Source organism: Trichoplusia ni, chromosome 6, assembly GCF_003590095.1.
Source record: "Trichoplusia ni isolate ovarian cell line Hi5 chromosome 6, tn1, whole genome shotgun sequence".
NCBI lineage: Eukaryota > Metazoa > Arthropoda > Insecta > Lepidoptera > Noctuidae > Trichoplusia > Trichoplusia ni.
Window position 1 is genome coordinate 17,107,268 of NC_039483.1, and position 12,015 is coordinate 17,119,282.

Consider the following 12,015-nt stretch of genomic DNA (forward strand, 5'->3'; position numbering starts at 1 on the left):
AACTATATTAAAAATGTGAAAGAGACTAAGTGCTTGTTTCAATTTCTCTAAAAACATTTCAAACAACAAGCATAAAAGTCTTCTTTATTTAAATAATTTACACACTTTCTTATAATATTATTACTACACATAAAATCTTTTAAATAAAACCTCATAAAACGCCCAATTCACCAGCCATTTTTCCAATAACGATAGCTTGTGAAGATGTCAAAAAAGGTAGAGTAGGGTAAAAGAGAGGGGTAATTTGCCCATTAAAATAATTGTTTAAAATAATTGGTCAGAAAGGTGTATGTCTATCGTGCAGCAATACCACTTTCTGAATTTACTTGTTATCTAACCATCTAAGTATAATATAGCTCACATTTCTCACAAACTATGGATGTGTATCAGACATTCGGACCTAAACCAAGTTCATTCTAAATAGAGTCAGACCTTTCTCCTCGGTTCTAATTGAACTGTGAAATGGTGGACATCCCTCATCATCACATCGAACTTCAGCCTTAAGGGTTTGTCCATGTCGTAGGTGTCTGTCGCTGGCAGGATCCGGTACTGGCGGAGCAGTGCCGCCATGGCAGTCTTCATTGACATCATCGCGTATTGATATCCTGAAACAAATTTATTATTTGTTGATAGTCTTTGTTTGGGACAAAAATATTTTCTGTATTTTGTGACCGGCTCTGGATGATGAAAGCATTTGTAATAAAGTGTGGGTTGATTTATACTTTGCTGATTTCACCTACTTTAGATGAAAATAACGAAATATATTTATAATAATTTAAAATTGGTTTATTTTTTCAGAAAACAATTTTTGTTCCTATGTATCTCAACGCTTCTTGTGAATTAATATTTAAAAAAAAATTGAGAGTATAAATGATTGATGAAATGCTCATAGTTGCCAATCAATTAATGTTTTTGGAAGATCAAAAGTGCTTTAACCATTTTCTATGTTATTACTAAAATGTATAATTCCTTACCGATACAAGCTCTAGGTCCATGGCTGAAGGCCATGAAGGCTGCCGGATACTTGAGTGTGGAGTCCAGGAACCGTTCAGGTCGGAATTCCTCCGCGTCCTCTCCCCAGTAGCGCGGGTTGCGGTGGACCGCCCAGATGTGGATCACTGCGCCACAACCTTTTACCAGAGTTACTCCAGATGCTGAAAGGAGATAGGTCTGGCTGAAGATTGTTTTTACCAGTGTTGATGGAATAGAATGTTTTTTATTACATACCGGAAAAAATTTTAGTCGATATTGATAAATAGTAAGTTATAAGATGCGGTGCAGCCTTGTTTTTAAAGAAAGAATATGTGTGCAGGTAGTCTGCTTTTTAACAAGTGAGTATTCGTAATAATGAAGAACATTATAAATACGTGTAATACGTTGTTGTTTTCATAGATACTGATATAATAAATAATATATCATCGTCTATGAGTAACAAGCCATTGTTAGGCTGAAATAGAGTTCTACAGAGATTTATAAGTATAAAACACTAAGTAAATGCCACAGATCTTGCGATTCTTGTTCGAGATTTGTTGTAAACATTTACACTTTTTTAAGGCTTTGCATTTACCTCGAGAGCAGACATAGACTGTTTCACTAGACTTTGTAAATATTTGGATTTGTCAAATGTGTGTTAAGTCCATATATGTTACTACTTACGTAAAGTGACTTCCTTGTCAATTTTCCTGGCAATAATTGGCACTGAGGGATATAACCGCAATGTTTCCCTGATCACGGCATCTAGGTACTTCAGTCTCGGCAGATCATCCGCTACTATGGGCCGGTCGGAGTCTCCGAATACTTCTTGCAATCTATGAAAACAAAACATTACTTAACTGTGATATTTTATGAGGCGTTGACAAAGATCCAAAAAACGAAAAAAAAGGTAAGTTTTTGAGGTTTTTGTGCAAATAAGTTTTAAGATCGCAAGTGACCATCATCATCATTTTGAGATATGTTTTAATTCCAGTTTAGTTCCAAGAAAAACAGTATCTCTATCTCTCTTCTCTATCCTCAACTCTTTTTTTAGGCGTTTCTAATTCTTTCAAAGCATAGATGAAGTTTAAAAAATTAAAAGTAGGTAGATTAAGGCGTATTAAACAAACTTACTCTTGATAAACCTTCGCTTGAATATCCGGATGTCTGGATAGCAGTACGGATGTGAAGGCAGCTCCCACCGCCGACGTGTCAGTGCCAGCCAGGACCAGCACCAGGGTCTCCTCTCGTAGCTCTATGTTGGTGTACCCTCGGTTACCTCCCGAAGTCTCGATAAGGAGCTCCAAGAATGTTTTGAGGCCTTCCTTGTCTTGTTTCAAATCTGAAATTATCATAAGTTTTTATTTTCTGGCCTAGGTCAAGATACTTCAAGGAAACAGGAAACATGACGTAATCATATAGAATTATGGTTTTAAATTGAAATGTATTGATCATAATATTGAGATTTCTGAAATGATCATTTTTAAAAGTATCACTCCTTTGTTTCTAGTTACCTTGGTCAGATTCAACCATAGCTTCTTTTTCATCCGCTAGTGATTGCCGCTTCTTTTTTATTATCTGAAATAAAATGATACTTTAGATTTTTCTGGATATCTATAAACAGTTGCTATGAAAGAACTTAGTATTCATAGTCTCAATATCATACCTAATTTTTGACACAAGATTGTTAAACACGGCCTTAAAGCTTTACAGGCTGGTGGCATATCTTTTGTTTTCTTCGGGTAAATGCTAATTTCAAGCCACGTCGAGGGCACGGCGTGGGGATATGTCAGACTTCCACCGACTAAAAACACCCCGGGCTTCTTTTACTGCTTCAGCCAGAGTTGCTCGCATATACTCTGCGCGACTCTGGCTGGAACCTACTTTGCGTACCTGGTCAACAAACTCGCAGATGTAGTCCCTGCATTTCGCGTGTTTCTTGTAAGTCGGTGTGATCTTGTAGACCGCCTCGCTGTGGAACCAGGGCTGGACGAGGCGCGCCGAGTCTAACTGTGTGTGGAGTTCGAATCTTTTCAGGAAAGGCTGTTCGATTTGCTTTTGAGAGTTCACTGCTACGCCCAATGTAGACTCTAGAAATATAATAACTATTTACATTATTTGTCCAAAAATGTCAGTCGCCTTTTGTTGGAAAACTATCATATTAGTCAAATCCAGTTTCTTAAAATCTTATAAATGATTACGTAATTTTATTAGGGGTACGTAAGTATCAATTCTTGATTTGAGAGCGTCCATTCTTCTATAGCATGAAATGAAATTAGAAATAAATCGTCATAAATTCATACCACAAACAGAGTCCATGGTATATGTGGTGATATAGTTCCATATGGAGAAGGCTCCGGTCCCGGCAGCCGACTGGAGCTGTTCCGCCATGATGCTGCTCTGGCGAGAGAAGATCTCCACGAACTGCGCCAGGTTTTTGGGACTGAAGGTCGGAGCGAGGACCTTGCGACGGGGACGCCAGATCTTTACTGTTTGATAGAGTTTGATAGTTTGGTAGAATTATTTAACTCTTAAGCTATAAACTATAGTAATATGTATAAGTGACTTAAAAGATAAAACATCTAAAAGCAAAGCAGACAAAAATCCAGCAGAATAGTCAACGAAATATTTTTTTTATTCTTATATATCATTAAAATAAAATGACATCAGTACTCATGTTTCAAAGCAAGCGCCTACTAATTTTACCTGGTGCAAAAACGCTTCCATTGCCTGTCAACATCTGCAGGCACTTCAGCGCATCATCTTTCTCGAGGCAAGATTTCAGAATCAGTTCAGCAATCTTAACATCAGCTGACACTGTAAAAAATAGGCACACGTTGGTATCAAAATTGAATTATCGCTTGGAAAATGAGGTCGTGGAGTCGAACTAATTGTGATAAAAAATCTAAGTGGATAGGTACGCATTAATTTAATAATCGAATTTGGTATCAAGATTTTTTATAGCTGGAAATAATTCAAATTGATTAGTTTACGAAATTCTGTCTTCTCAAATTTTTCTATGACGTCTGCTTGGCAACTTATTGAAAAAATAGAATCAAATCTGCATACACTAACTTAAAGAAAACCAGCAATGTATTGTCACAATTTTTTATCTCACATGGCAACAACTTCAAACATGCTTCCTTGTGTCGTGAGCTTGGTTTTGCCGTATGAATCTAGATCACACTTCTTGATTCCTTAATAAATAATAATGATACTATATAAATAATATTATAAAATTACAAAAGAAGTTATCAAAGAACTTACCGACATAAAGCTTTTGTCCTTGCCACACTGATACTATTCCTTCATCATTAGCAATTGCTTCACGGCCTAGTTTTTGAAACATTTCCATACGATCTGCAATAGTATCATGTGTTTTTACATTTAAATAAACAGTATTATGTTAGCTAGAAAACAAATGATCAATTGGAACATTATCAATTTTATATATGAACAGTGGCAATTTTTATAAATTTAAAAGACATATAAAGAGGAAAGTAAGTAAATGAATTAAAACGCTCTTTTTATAGAAACGTTTTGTTGGTCTATAAATCGGCACAAAACGCGAGGGAAAACAGTGTTAAAATGCTTATGTTTTCCACAACCCTTCAACACAATCTTTCCAAACCACACCTTTACCCATCACATAAAAAAGTATTTATTTGTTTAAAACCAGTTCAGGGCCCCGATTCTGTTATTTTACAATGACGGTTGAATGAATGGCAATTGGATCAAATTTGAAATTATTCCTATTCTCTTAAGCATTTTGGAAAAGCAATAATAGGAAGTTAATTATATTGACCTTTAGCGTACCGTCCCGTAATCAATTTACAATTATTGTGTAGGAATGCTTAAGAGAATACGAAAATTGTTATTTTAAGCCAAATTTCATTCATTCATTGGACGTTATAAATAGCAGAATTGGGGCCCAGTTTCCGCCCAGCCGGGTACAGCTCCCGGATTGTGCACTTGAAAATCCGAGGAATCACCAGAATATGTATTATCGTTACCTTCATCACTTCCAAAGAATATGTAAGCATGTCCAATTAACGGCAAAGGCCTGTATTTTGTCATTGGGAGCTTGTGAGACAGTTCCACCATATTCCTTTTCTGATATCGTAGCACACACATCCACACGACTATGAACACTAGAATTATTTGTATTAACATTGTCCTGTGAACCGCACTTGTATAAGGAGACTACCAAAAATTGGTCCGAACAAATAAAATTTGAAAAAAACTAATCCGAATAATGTATGCAACACTCTTAATTATATATGCGAAAATTAAACTGTTTCTCAAATAAATAGTGCTTAAAAAAATATTTGAATATTAATAGTACAATATTAGTGATGGAAGATCATACAAAAATACAATTGATTTATTAATTAGAAGTCATGTATGCATCGGCTAGTGAGTATGGCAAAATAGTTTCAAGTGACTTTGGTGGTGTATATATACACTTTATGAATGAGCACAATAGTTAGGGTTCGGTAGCTAAAGCGCTTTGTTGAAAACGTTACGTAATTAATGATTACGTATCATCGTCGTCTCTGAGACATTATCTGAGAAAAACGATTAGAGAATTGAATGAAGAAATGAAAAAAAAAACTTGAGTAGCAACAAGGTATTTGCTGAACAATTTTATCGGATTAGTAAAGACGTGTCAATTCAGTATAATACAACGTCTATCACCAATTATGTAATTACTAGATTTTTTTAAATTACATTTTCATCGGGTTTTTGCTCGTTTATTATTGCAAATTTGGTTTCCTTCTATCTTTTGATCCGGAACCCTTAGCGCCGCAAACCCAACTCGAACTTGACTGGTTTTCACAAACTTTTTAGAAGCGTAAAATTACGACAAAATTCGATTTATCTCCTGGTATGGAACCTTAGTACATCATCTCTGAGGTCCATAACACTCGAAAGATGTTCTTGAAGTTTTTTACTCCACTTATCTTGAAGAGCCTGACGCAATTTTATTGCTTCTAACGATGCTAGAAGATGTTGAATACCTCGTTATGTTATTAAAAATGTATTGTAATTCAGGTGAGTAAACATAGGTTAAGCTCTTGAACTCAGTGTGAAAAGCAAAGCAAACACGATTTTACTAAGAGGAAGACAAAAATATGGTGTGATGTCTTTATTAAAATTTAACACCATCGTTTTGTTGAAATTATAATTATAATTGTGTTTTATTTACACGATAGCTTTGTGGACTCCTAATCGGCTTTGCATGCTCATGGTTGGAGGATCGAATCCAGTTCTAATAAGTTGCAGCTTGTTCCTGCCTTTGCCAAGCACAGGCTTTGGTTTTACTTTTTCATCATTAAATATCTAAAAGACTTGTTCCATGCAGGTAACAATACTGCACTCTATTATAAAACCAAAACTCAACTGTCAAATAATCTATTAAATAATGATGATGATAAGATTAATGATGAAAATTTATCAGTCACAAAACTAATTATTGAAAAGGTTCCTAAAAATAAGTACCACATGTTAGGTCCGGAAGCAAATAGGCCTATTGAAAATATTTCTTGGGAGTTGTAACTAGCAAAAAGGTCAGGGATCTACCGATACATCTTGAAGTAATTTTACAGCGGTCGTGGAAAAGAGATGCCGCTCTTTGATCTGTATTGCGCTGTCACGCTTCCGCAACCATAACAATATAACTTTGAGACGTTGTGGTAGAGCCTCAGATTATAATATATGCCTAATGGCATCGACCTATTAGTAAACGCATTTTTTTGTAACATTAGAGCTATTGATAGTATAAAGAAGCGAGGTATATAAGAGCTTCCGTCCATAGTTCGAACGTACATATTTGTAGTTCCTTTCCGTACGTGCCTTGGTTTCCATTTTACGAAAAATCAGTAGTCACTCATGCCTGACAAATGTATGTTCGGGGTCTATAAAAACGATTTTCTAATTGTACAATGTCTGCAGGGTAGCGGCGTCCAAAAAACTATGATTTCAGTCTAGTCTTTCCGGAATCAGCTATATAAATATGTCAACTTATTGTACCAGATTTCACCTAGTACTACGTAACTAGTATAATAAGTTGTAAGGTAACCTAGTAAACACCGTAACCAATAGCGGATAAACCGAATTTCTTCGTGTAGTAATTATTTTGGGTTCCTGGTCAAATAATTAGAGTGGAATAATATAAAGTTACGACAAATGACAAAGATTATTTGTGATCATTAATTTTACTTTGGTAATGCTTTCAAAATTTCAACGATAATAAGCTATCTCATTGCAAGTTGTATCCTGAAGTTGTCCACATCTTTCATCATCACATCGAAGGACACTCGTACTTCTTTTGAAGTATACTTCTCATCGCTTGGTATTATTCGGTATCGCCGTACTATTGTTGCCAGAGCTGTCTTCATGGACATCATGGCGTATTGGTACCCTGTAAAGAAGAAGTTTATTGAACTCTGGTTTATACAGTGTAGCATGTTCAGCATTTAACTTTAGGGTAAATATGTTATTCCGGTACATTGTGTCATACCATATCAGAGCTGCGCAGAGGATGTGCTTGCGAACCCGCGGAAGGTAGGGACCCAGGAGTTTTTAGCCAGTGCAGATTTAACATATCACATCGTACCGTACCCTCGGCGTGGGTTGATGTCAATAATTTTTCACACCGTTTCATAAAACAAGGTTTGCATTACCTTCACGTCTGTACAGTTTTGTTTTCTATCAATGTCATTACTGTGCCCAATTAATCATCTAAGCATCTCAAGACTATATCTGACCATAGTTTTGACCTTCTCATCTGTTTCGGATTTAGGTGTACTTAACATCCACTCATTTAAGTGGATTTAAGAATTGGTGAATAATTAGAGTTACATTACGTCATTTGGAGTTTAGTGAGATAATAGTGTAAATATTTGGTTTCGACGAAATGCGCAGTAGTTTTTTTGACCACTTTAACGTTGTCGATACGATACGGTCTTTCTCAGTAGCAAATTTGTTTCTGATTAGATCAAATTATACTATCATCCGTATAGTTGTACAAGTACAAGTACAAATCCACTTTATTGCAAATCAAAAGAAAACATTTGATACAGTAAATAACATGTAAAATTGTAGTTATAGTTTTACATAATTTGTGCTTTATGAAACACAAATCAGCTTAGTACCATAAAAAGATGTTTGTTAACAGGAGTTAGCCCTGTGTCGCGTTAATTAAGTAAACAAGTATCTAATAAAACGAAACATGAAACTAATAAGAAAATAGAAATAGATTTTTTTAAGATTAAGGAATTCAGTCAAATCCGAAGCAATCAGCTAGATGGGACATCCAGTTGAGTGGCCTGAGTAAACCGTTAGTAATTTAATCTTATGCCCTTAAGTTATGTAGGCCGGAACAAAACCTTGAATAAAAACTTACCTAAACAAGCTCTTGGTCCATAGCTGAAGGGCATGAAGGCAGCGGGATGCGGGAGTGGCTCCAGAAACCGTTTAGGTCGGAACTGCTCCGCGTCGTTTCCCCAGTACCGAGTGTTACGGTGGATACCCCAGATACTGATAAAAATACCACAACCTTCCACCAGGGTTACACTTGATGCTATGAGAGAACCGGAGATAATATAAAATAATTTGGCTTCCAGTCTAACCGGTTTCAGTGAAGTAGGTATCTGTGTTTTACAATTTAAATTAGGTATAATTACCTAATTATTAATAATATTAATAATTACCTTTTTATTCTAGTTTTTAGTATTCAAGATAGAATGGACATAATCATTTTCTATGTAGTAACAACAATATCCATAAGTGAATAACAAACATTAATATTCCGTACTTTCTAATATTTTTTTATGAAAATTAGTCTATATAATAGGTGACCATACTTACGCAAGGTAACGTCATTGGTAACTTTTCTGACGATGAAAGGAACTGGTGGGTACAAGCGAAGTGTCTCTCTGATGACAGCGTCCAAGTACTTGAGACGTGGCAAATCTTCAGCCGTGACCGCTCTGTATGAGTCTTCGAAAACTCCCTGCAGTCTGGTGTGAGTGGTGAGTCTTTTTTTAAGTTTATATAGATATACATGGCAGTCCCATCGTGCCCTTTTACATTGATGGACGTATGCCTACTAAAAACGATTACATAGTAATTTAGTACTATGTAATCACCAAAATTATTGAAAAGGTCGAAAGATACTCATGAAGAACTTTAATTAAAAAGCTCAACTTCTTAGCCATATCTGATGATGGTCTGACTTATACCACTTTCAACTGTAAATGTAATTACAACAGTAACACTAATATTTTTTTTTTGTTTTCAGGTCGCATCGATTCTAAATACTTACTCTTTATAAACTTTATTCTGTACATTGGGGTGTTGTGCCAGCATTAGCAGAGTGAAGGCTGCCCCTACGGCTGATGTATCCGTGCCAGCCAATACCAGCACCAGGGTCTCTTCTCGTAGTTCTACATTGCTGTACCCATTGTTACTACTTGAACCTTCTATTAGCAGCTCCAAAAATGTTTTCAAATCACCTTTGGGTTCTGTATAGAGAGATATTGGAATTATAAATTTGAAGCATAAATTCAAATACCCTTTGTATTTGAATTTATGTTTTATTAAATTATGATTGTAATTTCAACAAACTTTCATCTTCATTTGGGTCTAGGTGTTCTTTTTGTAATGCGTCTCGCTTTGACTCGATTATCTGAAAAAAGATTCAGAGCTATTATTTTTATTACTATTTGTTGTGGGTCCCGGCTATTATTAACACATCATGATAGTTTTTACGGTTAGTCAGAAGCTAGAAAGTCTGACAACCAGTAAGAGGTATCGTATTTAACAGGTGACTGGGTAGAGGAAGTCAGATTTTCAGCTGCTCCTTGTAAAGCCTTTGTGCTGCATCTGGTTAATCTGGAAGTCGTTCCCAACATAGTTGAGAACAAGGTTAGGATGATGATGATGATTTTGAGAACATACCTGATCCATAAAACTCCACATGACGTGTTTACAGTGTGTATGTAGCTGGTATTCCTTGTTGCAAATGTATTGATATACGGTGTCATTGTACAGCCAGGGTTGGCAAATACGTTTAGAATCAATGCGGACACAGTCCTCAAAGGCCTGAATAAATGGTTGCTTGGATTCCAACTGAGAATTCGTATGTATTCCTAAAGTAGTTTCTGCAAAGTACAATACAATGTATTCTGATAAAGTCTAAAAATATTCACATTTGGAACCTTGGACCCAAAAATATGACTCTGGGAGAAATCGTGTTTTTTACTTACATAAAGTGCCTGACGGATGAAGACTGAAATTTTCTTTAAAATCTTTCTGATAGAATTGATTTACCTATAGTATAATATTTTTATATTGTATAAGCCTACCGCATATTGCAACTCCTTTAAATCAGGTACAATAATTTTAGAAACCGCAACAAAGTTAATCAGGTATAGTTAATAGCAAAAATAAGTTATTTGACTATAGGAAAATTGATTTCTAGGAAGTTAAAAAGTTTAAAGCTCTCACGACAAACTGAGTCCATAGTATAGGTCGTCATGTATTGCCAAGCAGAGAAGGCGCCTCTCCCGACGACAGCCTTCAACCGTTCCGCTAAGATGCCACTCTCTTGAGAGAACACATTCGCGAAGGCTTTCAGGTTTTTAGGGCTAAAAGTAGGGGCCAGGACCTTGCGACGAGGACACCGTATTGGAACTGCAAATAAATAAAGTGACACATAATTAAGATACAATTTCGGTATATTTATATAGAACAAGAAATAAATCGTCTAAAAAAGTTGTCAGCGGTTACCTATCTATGTAATACTAGTAACTAAATAAAATTACTTGTTTCATATTTGACTTGCCTGGTGCAAATATGCTCCCTTTTTGCAAAATTATCTTGAAAATCCTTAATGAGTCATCCTTCTCCAAACATGTTTTGAGAAGATGTTCGGCAAACACAGGATCTGTCGGTACTGTAACCAATCAATACAATATTATTATTCTTATTTTTGCAACTGCAAAAATACTTTTTTATTGTTAATAGGACAAATTATACAACAGGCCTGCTTGTAGTAATTCCTGTCTTTCCTTCCTTCGCTAAGACTCTTGAAGTTCCACAAGCCAGACATCGCTTCAATCGAATAGGAGTGAAGACTCTATAATAACATTAATGTAATAGTGGTGGTAGGTGCTTCTAGACTTGATCCAATATGAACTTACCTATGTATAGTTTACTTCCTTGCCAATGGGAAATGAGGCCACCTTTCTCAATAGATTCTCGACTGATTGCTTTGAAGGTATTCATACGATCTGAGAGAGAAATAAATCTTCGTTGTTATAGTACAGGTTTAAAACGGGAGGTTAAGTTTTTACATTTATGAATAATATGGTTTGAAAAGAAATATGAAAGTAATTTATTTTACCTTCTCCATTTCCAAGGAATCGATAGGCGTGACCCAAAAACGGTAACGCAATACTTCTTGGTGCCAACTGATTTGCGAGCGCAAGAACTTTTCTATTCTTTGCTCTCCATACTGCATTCCATAGAACCAAAATTAAAAATACTGCCACTAAAAACATTTCTGATTAAAATCCTTTGTGTGACGCTATAAAAATTAAGGTGCGACTGATTTTGGAGAAGCTTGTCATACCGTTTATATGGATTTTTACCCGCTCTAATTTTGGATGCAAATAATTATGCAGGCTATCGTGGAGCGCATTTTTTGTACCAGTGAGTTACTCTGAAGGGTTTTTTTTGAAATACATTATAAATACTTTATTTTATTTTTGGGTTGTACGTTTTCAACTCGGTCTGTAGCCCCAAAGAAGCTACACACTTTTTTGCCTTTCCAGGGTAAAGGAAGTTACTGAAAATTTTAATGAAAACGTTTCGCGGTTTTTGTGTAGTTGCGTAAAAAATATTGTGGCCGACGAAGCGTTTAAGATAATTATTTTAACACATTTAAGCAATTAGCAATGCACTACTCTAAGTGTTATGTACACTCGGTTTAAAGTTTGAACTTAATTATTTTGGAACAAGGTCATCATCAAGCCT

The 12,015-nt window shown here is 35.6% G+C and overlaps 2 protein-coding genes across 2 annotated transcripts; both read right to left on the reverse strand.

Moving 5' to 3' along the window:
• Nucleotides 1-149: 149 nt before the first annotated feature.
• On the reverse strand, nucleotides 150-5,306 carry LOC113495335 (cytochrome P450 4d8-like). Its single transcript, XM_026874017.1, has 10 exons — nucleotides 4,986-5,306; nucleotides 4,240-4,332; nucleotides 3,679-3,789; nucleotides 3,276-3,461; nucleotides 2,866-3,062; nucleotides 2,487-2,550; nucleotides 2,107-2,314; nucleotides 1,657-1,808; nucleotides 975-1,154; nucleotides 150-605 (listed from the first exon to the last, which is right to left on the reverse strand). The coding sequence occupies exons 1-10, from the start codon at nucleotides 5,143-5,145 to the stop codon at nucleotides 427-429; spliced, it is 1,530 nt and encodes a 509-aa protein (XP_026729818.1). The 5' UTR covers nucleotides 5,146-5,306; the 3' UTR covers nucleotides 150-426.
• Nucleotides 5,307-7,181: 1,875 nt separating this feature from the next.
• On the reverse strand, nucleotides 7,182-11,089 carry LOC113495190 (cytochrome P450 4C1-like). Its single transcript, XM_026873798.1, has 8 exons — nucleotides 11,017-11,089; nucleotides 10,803-10,933; nucleotides 10,439-10,744; nucleotides 9,595-9,664; nucleotides 9,302-9,500; nucleotides 8,819-9,059; nucleotides 8,381-8,627; nucleotides 7,182-7,396 (listed from the first exon to the last, which is right to left on the reverse strand). Exons 1-8 carry the CDS (start codon nucleotides 11,087-11,089, stop codon nucleotides 7,230-7,232), a joined length of 1,434 nt encoding a protein of 477 aa, XP_026729599.1. The 3' UTR covers nucleotides 7,182-7,229.
• Between the last annotated feature and the right edge of the window lie 926 nt (nucleotides 11,090-12,015).